The 14,833-nt window shown below is 39.5% G+C and overlaps 1 protein-coding gene across 1 annotated transcript in view; it reads right to left on the bottom strand.

Annotated features, from left to right (window-relative positions):
* Positions 1-14,833, bottom strand: part of LOC140476800 (uncharacterized) — a 180,227-nt gene that overhangs the window by 140,733 nt on the left and 24,661 nt on the right. Inside the window, exons 3-4 of the mRNA XM_072569595.1 lie at positions 13,836-14,396; positions 2,708-2,873 (exon numbers count right to left, since the gene is read on the bottom strand). Coding sequence (XP_072425696.1) covers positions 2,708-2,873; positions 13,836-14,396 — 727 coding nt within the window. The remainder of the gene's footprint in view (positions 1-2,707; positions 2,874-13,835; positions 14,397-14,833) is intronic.

Below are 14,833 nucleotides of genomic sequence, written 5' to 3'. Positions count from 1 at the left end.
GGATGTATACTTGCCACTTATCAGCCCAAGTCTGCTTGCTGCCCAGGTATTGCTACATGTGGATATGGGCAGTAACTGAGAACTGGTGAATGGCACTGAGCATTGTGCAGTCATCAGAGAACATTCTGAATTTGACCTTAGGTTTGGGTGCAGATAATTAAGTGGTGAAAGAGAAATAAACAACAGAATATTGGAGTCAGAAATGTGACAAAGAAAAAGCATGTTTTGAACTACAAAGATTGATATTTGTGATAGTTAATTTCAGAGTCAGAGAAACTACCCAATGGAACCTAACACATAGGAGAGGAGACAGAGGGTATTTAAGTAAAAATGGACAGGACATAACAGTCTGTGGCTTGTTTAATTCGTATATTGTCTACCAATAAAACAATATCAATTTGTTCAATGATTTTCAATGGTGAAGGAGACATTGTGGGGCAGGATAACTTATAAAGCAACCATGGATACTTGCGCTTAACTGGGCATCTGCCACTCCTCTGAACTTGGTGTACCATTTGTATACATGCAACAGGAACAGCACTGACACACTGTTATCTTGAAGGGAAAATTTGTAGTGCTGGTATCAAAATGTCAATTCAGAAAAAAGTTTAACACTTAAAAGGTTCCTAAGCTAGTGGGAGGATACATATTAATAAAAGGAAAGGACAGGAAAAAAAAATCAACTCTACCCTATTGAGTTAAGGACCATTCTCATGCACCATTTACCCAACTGTTTTCCATGCTATTCCATGTGAGAAACAAAGAAAACATAATCTTTTGTCAATTTAGAAAGAAAAACTGAGAAATCCCTCTCCAACCAGTGGAGACAATCTATTCAGCATTAGTTACACAATGAATCATCGCAAATTACAATTAATGAGCAACTTGTCATCTGTAACTGGAGATTACTTCTTATCTCAGTAATCTAACAAATTCTTTTTTTATTTCCTCATGGGATATGGACATCACTGGTTGCCCAGCATTTTATTGCCTGACTCTTGCTGTCCTGGAGAAGGTGGTGGTGAGCTTCCTTCTTGAACCGCTGCAGTCTATATGTTGTAGGTTAACCCACAATGCCCTTGGAGAGGGTCTTCCAAGATCTCATTTAAAGAAATATATCATCACCATGCCCACCAAATGTCTCAATGGCGTATTTCCAAAGAACTTCTTCTAAAGAAATACTGGTATCTAGCTCGATTTGGGGTGACTTCTAACCCCACCTTCACTATCTATTCTAAACAATGTGGTGGTTGGGGAGGTCTTGAAGAGCATTGCAAAAAGGGTAATGAAGACGGAAACTCGGTGGGGTGCAAATCCACTCAAAACTAATTTTACCATTTCCAATTTTTAATCAATAAAAGGGAAGGTGTATTTTACACAGAAACTCTCTAATTGTCTACAGAACCCAGATACTCAGGTTAATACTGGTAAAGGGTATGACTTTTCTCCCAAGCCACACTAAAAGCCATGTTATGATGAAGTGAAATTATGTACAGACACATTATTTAGCACCAAGATGCAAATAGCCAAAACTGTGGTTCAGATAGGAAGTTACAAGGTTGCAAGCATAAACATCACCAATGGCTCCAGATAATCTAGTAATCAAATATTCTGACTGATGTACTGGATTTCAATAACATAAACCATTTAGCACTTGTTTCTAGTACGAATGATTCCTGAGGAAATATTACCAATGATAATATCTCAACCGGGCTGGTAGGGCACAACAAGGAATCAGAACTTGGTCATTTCTTTTATAATCGGCCTGATTTTCTTATACACAACCAAAAAAGCAAATCAAGAAGGAAACATAACATTGGCTAAATGTTATACTTAAGTGCAACATCATGATCCAAAATACAGTTTGCATTTATCTTTTCTTAAATGATGTAACTGTTTAACCTTATCTGTTGCCAATGCTGTCAAAGTGTTAGTACAAATTACTTTGCCAGTAGATGCTTAATTTAGTTTTATTATATCAGTTCAGCTTAAACTATTATACTAATGGATATAAAAGTATGTGATTAAATTTCCTGTATGAGATCACTACAAATTTTATTCTAAGAATAATATTTCTTGGCAAGATACCAATGCTTTTCAAAGGATGCACCTTATATGAACATTTTCTAACTCTCATCACAATATTCAGGACTTCCCATGGAATCTACAGCAAATGAAACATATAACACAATTTCTTTTTAATTATTTGTACAGATAATGCCTTCCAAGAGAACGCCTCCATTTTAACATTAGAAATCCTGCAAAATTACCACTAATCTAATCTGAAATAAATGCTGTTGTTTTAAAATTATGGACTCCTGATTTTACTGGCTTTCAAAGCAAACATTTTGGTCAAATTGGATTTGCAAGGTCTAAGGACAAAAGAAAAGGTGGGGACTTCCTCATGATCAAGCAGTTCATATATACAGATAATATTGTGGTTAATTCCATTAAAGAAAAGTACAGCCCAAAATGTATCTCCTTTGTTAGCTCCACCAGTCGAAAACCTTGACCTTAGATGTGCTTTTGACATGTTACAGTATCGACTTGATTTATTTTCCTACCATTTATTTTGTGAATTAGAATATGTTAAGGTATCTGGCTGGGTGTATGAATAGGAAGGGCTGAGAGGGATATGGGCCAAGCACTGGCAACTGAGACAAAATGAGGTTCGACATTTTATTAGCATTTCAATTGTAAGCCATACCTAGTGTTCTCCGTTATGTCTGTTTGAGATGTCAATAAGAAACCTGCTTCTGTTGTCAATGATCCAGATATTTCCCGAGCTTTTTGTGGTATTTTAAAGCCCACAATTAATTCAAAACCTTTCTCATCACGTGCAGCTACAGGGATTCTTGTAGGACATACCGATTCTGAAGAACAAATGAGACAGAATAAGGTCAATATTATTGTGTACAGGAACCTGCTTCATATTGTTTAGCGTACACAAGATTCAATTAAGTTAGATTAGATTCAAGTTTACCTTGCTTTCCCTCAGCCTTATTTATGCTATCTTGTTTTCAATTACAATCACATTGCAAGAACATTGTAGCAATGCCAAAAACAGCAGGTCTTTGACAAAAAAGATCACTTTGCTGCAAAAATTGTGTCCAGAGATCATGACAACTGAACGTAGGTGAAGCATGATTTTAACTCTTAAACCATGCAGTTGATTTCCAACCTGTCTGCTCAGCTGAAACCAGGTAGCTTAGCAGTTAAAATAGACTACATCACTTCCCCACCAATGCCCCACATGCTCTTCAACTTGAGCCTGGTGATCAGAAATTCCAGTGAGTTCCTTTATTCTACACTATACATTTGAGTTCTCATGACATCATACAGCAAAGGCCACAGCTTTTATTTCAAAGTCAAGTGAGTTTATCTCTAGAAGTTTGTCATTCAAAATCTGTGTTCATTTTTCCTTTCTGATCCACGACGCCACACAGTTAAAGTTAGATCACTGACTCTCAAACTCTATCCTGCTTTTACACCAGGAGAACTCACTGGAAACCACAGTAAGTGTTGGTGTCTGTTGTGATTCTAGGTTCTTCATCCAAACTCACTAATTAACTCCATAAGATGGGTAAATTATAAGCAATTTTAATTTATTTCAAGACTCCATCTAATATATATCTTATGTATAATACATAATATATACATGTTACAGAATAGCTCACAAACGGGTATAATCTAAACATTCAGCAACCACAGTATCTCCTAGTAATAGCTGTAACCACTCACATGTATAATTAAGTGTCTGCTGGTTACTTCTTCGTTAATATTCTGGTCTCTTGATTGTTTACATCTTCTCTTATCGTGACGTGCCCTTTTTTTCAAAGTTTACTTCACATAACTTGAGAGTGAAAAGACACAGTAGGGTGGTTGCAAAACTGTTTACATAAAAGATAGGTTGGGAAACATGGTGGACCAGTGGTTAGCACTGCTGCCTCACGGCGCCAGGAACCTGGTTATGATTCCAACCTCGGACATCTACCAGTGTGGAGTCTGCACGCTCTTCCCGTACCTGCGTGGGTTTCTGCCGGCTGCTGCCCATAGTGTCCATGGATGTGTAGGCTAGGTGGATTAGCCATCATAAGAATAAGAGGGTGGGGTTATGGAGTTTGGATGCACTGCACTTTGGAGGGTTGGTTAGACATATTGGCCTCAGGGCCTCCTTCTGCACTGTAGAGATTCTAAGGATTCTATGGTCTCTGGATAATCCATTTGTAATGCATTTCTCCCTTTTAATCTCCCTTGACACCTTCAGGTATGACATTCCAGAGCAGCTAAGTAACTAGCTTGCCATCCACTTTGTAATGGATTTCATAGATGATATCTCTTCATCTTTATTTCAAGTCACTGTAATCTGGGTATACACTTATCAGTGGCTTATGCCAAATTATTTCCAATTGTTTGCCATCAATTTCCATAACAAATCATCTACTAAATAGGTATATGTGGAATCTTGAGATGCCAGAATGAGTTCTCACTCTCCATGTTTGAATAGTCGGATTGCTGTTGCAAAACATGTTTGGAGGCAAATGCAGTTGGCTTTCCATCTTGCATAAGGTACGCTTGTAAGCGTTTTGGAGATGCACTGACCTCCAAAACTACATCCTTTCTTGGTTGTAATACCATAGAACATGTTTCTTCTGACAATACTTGTTTACATAACATTAGGATTAACATTAACATTAGGATTAAACTTTGGCACAATATTGTGGGCCAAAGGGCCTGTTCTGTGCTGTACTTTTCTATTTTCTATATTCTAAAATAAGAGCCATTTTTACTGGATGAGAGCTAGGTAACTTGTAGGCCAAGACTGCATGGTATCCTGAGTAAGAGGACATCAGAGTTGGCAATGCAGGAACATGATTCTGTTTGCAATCAGGAGGACAATCAGCACTTGTTTACATAACGTAAACAAGTGCCGATTGTCCTCCTGATTGCAAACAGAATCATGTTCCTGCATTGCCAACTCTGATGTCCTCTTACTCAGGATACCATGCAGTCTTGGCCTACAAGTTACCTAGCTCTCATCCAGTAAAAATGGCTCTTATTTTAGAATATAGAAAATAGAAAAGTACAGCACAGAACAGGCCCTTTGGCCCACAATATTGTGCCAAGGTTTAATCCTAATGTTAAATACAATAACAACCTACGCACCCCTCAATTCACTGCTGTCCAAGTGCATGTCCAGCAGTCGCTTTAATGTCCCTAATGACTATGCTTCCGCCACCACCGCTGGCAACGCATTCCTTGCATTCACAACTCTCTGCATAAAGAACCTTTCTCTGACGTCCTCTCTATACGTTTCTCCTAATATCTTAAAACCCCTCATACCAGTCAATCCTGCCCTGGGGAAAAGTCTCTGGCTATTGACCCTATCTATTCCTCTCATTATCTTTGATACCTCGATCAGGTCTCCTCTCTTCCTACTTCTCTCCAGAGGGAAAAGTCCGAGCTTATTCAATCTCTCTTCGTAAGGCAAGCCCTCCAGTCCAGGCAGCATCCTGGTAAACCTTCTTTGCACCCTCTTCAAAACCTCTGTATCTTTTCTATAATAGGGCGACCAGGACTGGACACAATATTCCAACTGTGGTCTCACCAAAGACTTGTAGAGCTGTAGCAAAACCTCATGCCTCTTAAACTCGATCCCCCTGTTAATGAAAGCCAAAACACCATATGCTTTCTTAACAACCCCATCCACTTGGGTGGCAACATTGAGGGATCTATGTACTTGCACACCCAGATCCTTCTGTTCCTCCACACTGCCAAGAATCCTGTCTTTAATCCTGTATTCAGCATTCGAGTTCGACCTTCCAAAATGCATCACTTCGCATTTATTCAGGTTAAACTCCATCTGCTATTTCTCAACTCAGCTCTGCATCCTGTCTGTGTCACGCTGCAGCCTGCAACAGCCCTCGATACTATCAACAGCACCTCCAACTTTTGTGTCATCTGCAAATTTACGAACCCACCCCTCAACTTCCACATCCAAGTCAATTATAAAAACTACAAAGGCCCAAGAACAGAACCCTGCGAGACCCCACTCAACAATGACCTCCAAGCAGAATACCTTCCATCTACTACCATTCTCAGCCAACCAATTCTGAATCCAGATAGCCAAATCTTCCTGTATCCCATACTTCCTGACTTTATGAATGAGTCTACCATGGGGAACCATATCAAATGCCTTGTTGAAGTCCATATACAGCACATCCACTGCTCGACCTTCATCGACCTGTCTTGTCACCTCCTCAAAGAACTCAATAAGATTTGTGTGGCATGACTTTATTTTCTGACATCTTTTAGCAGTGAGTCAATATCATAATTATTCCTCTTCTCCAGAAGACTACTTTCGGAAGACTTTGATCAGCATTGAAGCAACATTTAGCCCCATTACCCATTCAAACATTTGAGCTTCCAAAAATTGCAGTTCCTGCCTTGTCATAGTTGATCCTTGTGGCAGTTACCTATCAACCTTCAGCTCCTACTGGTGCATTCTGAAGTTCAATTTTTTACAAAGCTAATGCTCTAGCATATTTTAACATTTAATAGAGACTAGCTGGTCTTCCTCAGACAGGTTGATTCCATGCAGCTGCTTGCTTTCAAAACTGACAAGTTATTTTCAGCAATTGTTGCTCTGTGATAGATAATTCTGAATAGCATAATTCAATCCTTAGTTTATAATACCTACATTTTGGTAGGGTCTTTCATTTCATAATCTAAACTTTCAAACTCCCAACCACAGGGTATTTGTAACCCCTCTATACTGTGGAGAGATTCAGCAATGAAGTTTCATTTAAAAAAACTCTTTCTTTTCCAACTGCATTTCAGCATATGACTACACTCATTGTTTTTCAATTTCACACTTTTTTTTGTCACTTGTACAGGCATGGTACCCAAGACCAGCTCAATGGTCCTTCAGTTTTTCTACTCAATTCAAAACTGACTGCACAGTGCAACTCTAAATTAACTAGGAGAAAGTGAGGACTGCAGATGCTGGAGATCAGAGCTCAAAAATGTGTTGCTGGAAAAGCGCAGCAGGTCAGGCAGCATCCAAGGAACAGGAGAATCGACGTTTCGGGCATTAGGGCTCATGCCCGAAGGGCTCATGCCCGAAACGTCGATTCTCCTACTCCTTGGATGCTGCCTGACCTGCTGCGCTTTTCCAGCAACACATTTTTCAGCAACTCTAAATTAATCCAACTGTCCCTCCAGTTAAGGTACTCACCATTGAGGAAAGTATTATCTATTAAGGGGTGATTTTTGCTGAATTCAAGTTTCACCATCTGCTGTAGTGGGATTCGAATCCATGTCCCCAGAACATTAGCCTGGGTTTCTGGATTATGAATCCTGTGACGATTTGGATATGCCGGTGTTGAACTGGGGTGGACAAACTTAAAAATCACACAACATCAGGTTATAGTCCAACAGGTTTATTTGAAAACACTTGCTTTCGGAGCACTGCTCCTGCACAACTACCTGAAGAAGGAGCAGCGCTTCGAAAGTTAGTGCTTCCAAATAAGCCTGTTGGACTATAACCTGGTGTTGTGTGATCATTAACCTACTAAGGGACATTTCCTCCCAAGGCTTACACACAGCCTCTTTAAAGCAACAATTTTGTCTGTGGCTCCTTCTGTGGTCGACAAACTTACAATACCACTGCCAAGTTGTATTTCTGGGTTCCTTAATGCAAACTTACCAATCATCCACACGTGATTGGTAAACTATACATAGGTCCAATTTGTTTGAAGACTGCAGCTGACAAACATGACACAATAACTCGACAAAGCGGTCAACTTGAGGGCTTCAGCAACTATCATTACTTCCAGCAATAGCTACAATTACTCAAACAATCCACTGATGATATACATTCTCATTCCTTGATCATTTGTGTGATAGCACAACAGTGGACTGTCAACAGTCACCTTCATTTCCACAGTCCAGCAGTTGCTTTCCTTTTTCAATGGACAGGCAGTTGACCTGCAATAATATAAACAAGGCACAACACTTCCTATTGCCTAGCAGTTTCATCTTTTAAACCCAGAGAAGACTGGACATTCTGTGAGATTTGGCAATCCTAGCCATTCATGTTTTCATTTCTAATATTTTCTGCTCTACATTCTTTGATCTTTTAGCAGTTTGACAATTTTTGTTTGGTTGAACTTTAAGAATTCTGTGAGGCTTTTCAAAGAACTGGCAAATGCTCCTGGCATTTTGACTAGTACTTATCCCTCAAGATCGTGAAAAAGAAGGGATTATCTGGTCATTTGTTTCATTGCTATTTGTGGAACCTTGCTGCAAATAAAATGGCTTCTGCATTTTTCAATATACTACCATGACTATAATTCAAAAGTACCCAATTGGCTGCAAGTACTTTTAGGTGTCCCAGAGTTATGAAAGCTCTATATGGAAGTATTGTTTGTCCACCCTTGAGTGAAAATTTTCTACTTCATAGTGAAGATAAGATACGATGGAATCTAAGGAAATTTGGCTAATTGGATCCAGAATTGGCTTAGTGGCAGGAATCAGAGGATGATGGCCAAAGGATGTTTTTGTGATTGGATGCCTATGGCCAGTTGGGGTTCTACTGGGGTTAGAGTTGCTGTCCTCGATGTTTGTGGCATAAATAAACAATGTAGACTTGAATGTAAGAGAGTCAGTCAGTAAGTTTGTGGGATTTACGAAAGTTCTTGGGGTGCTAAATAACGAGGAGGGAACCCTCAAAATAATATGAATGGCTGGTCAGATGGGTAATAGGTGGCAAATAGAATTCAACTCAGCTAATTGTAAGGTGATGCACTTAGGCAGTACAAACAAGGCAAAGAAATACGCGATGAATGGTAGGACTCTGAGATGGACTGAGGCTCAGAGGAACCTTGGTGTGCCCATACACAGGTCACTTAAGGTAAAGGAACAGGTGGATTTAGCGGTTAAGAAAGCCTATGGAATTCCTGCTTTTATTAACCAAGACATACATTTCAAGAGCAGAAAGATTATGGTGGAACTGTAGAAAACATTGGTTAGGCCACAGCTAGATTGGGTGTAATTCTGGAGGGATTGGCATTATAGGAGGAATAAAATAACTAGGTAAAAGTGAGGACTGCAGAGGCTGGAGATCAGAGTCGAGAATGTGATGCTGGAAAAACACAGCAGGTCAGGCAGCATCCGAGGAGCAGGAGAGTTGATGTTTCAGGCAAAAGCCCTTCATCAGGAATTATAGGAGGGATGTCAGTGCACTAAAGATGATGCAGAGGAGATTTACCAGGTCGTTGCTTAGGGTGGGGAGTTTCACTTATAAGAAGAGATTAGAGAGAATGAGATTGCTTTCCTTTAAGCAGAGGAGGCTAAGGGGGAGGGGGGGTGCTGTGTGGGGGGGGAGGTATGATTGAGATGTGTAAAATTATGAGGGCCATAGATAGGGTAGATAAGAAAGAACATTTTCCATTTGATGGAGGGATTAATGACTAGGGAGCATAGATATAAGATCATAGGTAGGAAGCTTGGAGGGGATATGAGGAATCTATTTTTTAACCCAGAAGATGGTGAGAATCTGGAACTCACTGGCTGGAAGGGTGGCAAAGACAGAAACCCGTATAATATTTAAGAAGTATTTACATGTACACCAGATATACGGCAGGGTGTAAAAGCAATGGGCTGAGTGCTGGAAAATGGGATTAAAATAATAAGGTGGTTGGTTTGACCAGTACAATTTCAGTCAGTCAAAGTGTCTTTTTTGTTTGGTGCTGTAGACCTCCATGACTATAGCACAGTTAATTGTAAGGATGAATGAGTAAGTGACTTTGAGGAGTCAGCAGAGCATAAGAGCAGCACAAACAAAACGGTAAGTCAACTACCACCATCTAAACTGAAAAGGTATATGAGTGGGTTGGTGGGAAACATGTTAGAGAAGTGGAGAAGGAAGTACAGAGGCACAAAGCTCCAGTTCTTTCTCAGGTTTCTAGTAATAGTATCCAGATGATTCAGCTTTGGCCTCCAGAGGTACACAGATATTTTGAGAGTGTTGACAACCTTAAATGGTGGGTGAAAAATAGGAAGCAATTATTCCTGTCTATCCTACCTATGGCCCTCATAATTTTATACGTCTCAATCTTCTATTTGTGATCGTCTCCTTAAAATTGTACCTTTTGGATTTTTCCTCATGCACAAAAATCTTCAAAATGAATAAAGGTCTTCAGCTTACAAGGCATATATCCCACCATCTTAATGTACCAAAGCACTTTACAGCTACTGAGGTACTTTTGAAATCTAATGTACTTTGCAATGTAAGAAATACAGGAGACAATTTGCACACTGCAAGGTGGATGGCATGGTTGCTCAATGGTTAGAACTGCTGCCTTCACAGTGCCAGGGACCTGGGTTAGATTCCAGCCTTGGGCAACTGTCTGTGTGGAGTTTGCATGTGCTCTCTGTTTCTGCTGGGTGCTCCAGTCTCTTCCACAGTCTAAAGATGTTTTGGTTAGGTGGATTGGCCATGTATTGTGTCCAAGGATGTGTAGGCTAGGTGGATTAGTAAATTGGGAAGACGGGTCTGGGTGGGATTCTCTTTGGAGGGTTGGTGCAGACTTGATGGGTCAAATGATCTCTTTCTGCACTGTAGGGACTCTAATATCTCAACACAGAAATGTGATTAAAAACAAATCATCTGTTTTTGGGTGTTTATTGATAGCTAAATATTGACCAGGAATACCTCTATTTAGAAGTAATGCCATGGGAATGTTTTCATCCACTTCAAAAGGTAGACAGGGCCTTGGTTTAGCATCTCATCAAACTGACAGCACTTCCACCAGCGTAGCACTCCCTCAATAGTGCACTGGCAATGTAAGCCTACATCAAGAAATAAGGTTGAATAAATGTCTATATTAGATATGATTATGATTTTTTTTTCTTTTACGTCATATACTTAATGGGACAGACTTTAGAACAGTTTTTTTGTCAGCAGGCCTTTTGCTGTATTGGAATTAGAAAAATTGACTGACACAACTTATGGGTTAGCATACTAAAGTCAATCAGCTGGCTGTTGAGAACTCATCCCATTGATTTCAATTATCCCTATTACGTCTATGAAGAAAAGTATTTACATGCCTAGCCATATTCAGTGGCACTCCTTTCATTATTTTCCATTTATGAAGGGGATTGTTTTTAACTGTATTTGATATTGGCTGAGAACAGCAGAATCCCAGGAATAGAACAGCAACTGAACCCCAGACAAATTAACTATGTCCAATACAGTCCAACAAAATTGAAGGTAAATATATTACTATTTTGCCTGGGTGTTTCTTTCATAAATGGGTGAATTATTTTTGCATGTTTCTTTCAATAGCAGTAAGGGTGGCTCTATGCAGTTGTGGTTTCTGTGTAGATTCAGAATATTATCGCAATTTCCTTCTGTAATGTCTGGAATCATTCACTTGAACAGGATATTCCACAATCGAGCATTTAACGAAATCTATCACACAGATACTATATGTTTCCTATCCACCCAACAACCTTGACATCAGTCAGAAAGCTGGGATATTCAACAAAAGAGCCCTTACAAATCAAGCCAAGTTTATTTTAAGCACTATTTCGACATGCCAAATTGGATTGTAGGACAACATTATACTCCAGATTACCTGATTTCACTGTGCAAGTGAGAAAACAGGCAATAATTTATTATAGGAATAACAACAGGCCATTCAGGTCTGTTTACCTAAGCCCTGCCTCCTCTCTGGAGCACTGGAATGACCATCAAGTCCTGTTGTGACCAACTCAAGATTTTCTTTCAGACTGGTCAGAACAGCTCCAGCACATCCATCTTAAATTCTGAGACCGCTTAAAAAATCCCAAAAGGTTGGCAACCCTTGTACAAAAATGTTCAAGGGACAGTGAGAGATCCTATTTGGAAGGATGAAGTAGAATTATAATACTTATGCATAAACCCATACTTGCAAACTTATATTTGTTGGTGAATCCGCTGTTATAGATATGCAAAATTGCAACCATTATAATCTCTGGCTGCAATATCTTTTAAAGTATTTGGGGAACTTCCTGTCTTAAATGAAGAAGGATAGCAGGTATGGGAGTAATAAGAGAAAGATAGCTGTGTTCTCCTGAGATACTCATTTGGGCTTGGAATGAATAGTAATGGCTGCATTCACAAGCATGGACTGTCCAATGAGGTAAACACTGAGAAATGCCAGTCAATATTATTTTCACATGAACGGGAGGAATTATTGTGGAACTATAAAAAGAGAGGGTGGCACAGTGGCTCAGTGGTTAGCACTGCTGCCTCACAGCGCCAGGGACCCGAGTTTGATTCCTCAGGTGACTGTGTGTGGAGTTTGCACATTCTCCCCGTGTCTGAGTGGGTTTCCTCCAGGTGCTTCGCTTTCCTCCCACAGTCCAAAGGTATGCAGGTTAGGGCGAATTGGCCATGGTAAATTGCCCAGAGTGTCCAGGGATGTATAGGTTAGTTGCATTAGTCAGGGGAAATGTGGGTAGATTACTCTTTAGGTGGTCGGTTTGGACTTGTTGAGCCAAATGGCCTGTTTCCACACTGTAAGGATTCTATGAACTTGCCAAGACATTGCATCAACCTTCTTTCAGCAGATTTCCAATGCACTTTTCAGAGTTACAAAGTAGTCCTTTGCCGGACTGACGGTAGGTGAAGATGGTCAGATTCAATAAAAAGTGTAACGGCATCTCTTTGGTTCAAAGTGTGAATTTGGCAGAGGTTATGGGTTCAGGTCTTGGTGCATTCATTGAACACAATATAAACTGACACATCAGCGTAATATAGGGGCAATGCTGCCTTGTCAGAGTTGGTTTCTTTCGGATGAGATGTTAAACCAAGGACTCAGCAGTCAGTCATATGGATTGGTTACAGTAACTAGATCTATTAACCATAAACAATTTCCGTTGAATTTACCGATTAATAAATATCTTTACAGCAGATGTGTATCTAGAAAGAAAATCCCTGTGGATGTTTCTATATTAAGTTGTAGCCCGCAGAAGTTTCTATTTTTTGTTGTGTACCGTATATGACTTGGATATCCTGTTTGGATGAAAACCAAGAAGCTTTCATACTGTAAAGAGATATGGCATTGGAAGTGAAATGCTAATTATCTGCAAAAGCTATCAAGTACTACACGAAGGACTCAATAATATAACACCACCTGACTGAGGTAAACCCAGGAGAACTGGGAGAGGATGCAGTAATAAAAAGGGAGACACTAAACAGTAATTTATAATAAACTTTTTTTTGCATATGAACAGGAGGAAGAAGTTCAGTCATTTCATTGTCATAACTTCTTCATGATAAAGTGAAACTATATTAACTATGATTGTGGTTGCAGCTAATGATTAAAAGGATCAAAGGATTTGCTGGAATTTCTCAAGGAACAATGGATAGATCCCCACATATTTTTATCACTGGTTTCAATGCTTTGTTGACAAGTGCATTAATTGTTATTATTTCAACGTTCAGCTCTTCCAATCTTGCTTTGCAAACACTTTAACAGCACACATCTTCCTCCATCCAAGAGGGTAGGACATTCTTTACTGTGGATGTCTGTAGCCTTCCCCGTCATTTCATAACTATCTCATGGATGGTAAAATGTTAATAAATGACAAGGTAAACCAGATAATCTCTGAAGCAATTACTGAAGCAATTGCTTCTGAGCTGCATTATCAAGCTTTGCAGAAGTGGAAAAGCTCTGGGATTTGTGGTAAATTGCAACCATGAAAACTCAAAAGCAAAATGTTTCATCAGAATGTGGTTAAATTGCTATAATGTCAACAAGTAATTCTGGTAAGTCAACACTTACCTTCACATATCTTCTGCTGCATTGCTTCCTTAATTCTGTCTATAGTTCCATAATCATCAGCAAATATAACATAAGTTGTTGACGGCTTGTTGCCAATCATTTTAAGCTCTGATTCTGTTATTTCCGATCCGACTCCGACAGCAAACAGGATAATTTTGTCAGCACGTGCTTCAACAGAAGCATCAACAACATCATCCTGAGACTTTCCATCCGTGACAACAACAGCAATTTTGTTTTTAGCTGTCTTATTTCTTTGTGAAGATGGAAAAACAATTTCTGTTGCGAACTTGATAGCACGACCTGTTTGAGTATTTCCACCAAGGTATTGGATATTTTCTATTCCAGCAATTAGTTCTTTATTGGTCAGGAATTGGCCAAATGAAATCTCCAGACGTGGAGTGTCGCTGTACTGGATAACTGCTACTTGAGTGTATTCTGGTCCAATATCAAAGCCACTCGTGACATTAACAAGCCATGTTTTTGCTGTTTCAAAGTTGTTAAATCCCACACTCCAAGATCCATCCATGACGAAAACCAAATCATTCACTGCTGTTCTGCATCCTGTTGACAGATCAGAAATAACCAGTAGAAAAAAACCCTAAATATTTAAGTGCAAGCCAAAATGCTACTTCTGCTCTTGGCAAATTTTCCCACCAAGTTTACTGTTAAATCCATAGCACAATGCCACCAAAGTTTTGTGGAGTTGAAAGCATGAATATTGCTCAAAGGCCTGCAATGAGACTTTATTAAGGTACAAACAACAAGAACAACATTTGATACTTGCATGGTTCCCCTGGTTCCATTGGTCTCCATTTGATCAAAACATCCAGTTCAAATGTTAATCATGACCTCCAAAAAGGTGAAGAAGTATGGGAATCTAAGGTCCATGCTATTATTAAATACAACAGAAATACAGAACATTCATGATTTAAGGATTTTTTTTCAATAAATCAACAACTCATATGGGAATGGAGCTGCCAATGCCACATCAGGATGTG

The sequence above is a fragment of the Chiloscyllium punctatum genome, chromosome 5 (assembly GCF_047496795.1).
Source record: "Chiloscyllium punctatum isolate Juve2018m chromosome 5, sChiPun1.3, whole genome shotgun sequence".
Lineage (NCBI taxonomy): Eukaryota > Metazoa > Chordata > Chondrichthyes > Orectolobiformes > Hemiscylliidae > Chiloscyllium > Chiloscyllium punctatum.
The sequence above is the reverse complement of the archived record's forward strand: the minus strand, read 5'-3'. Positions and strand labels throughout refer to the sequence as shown.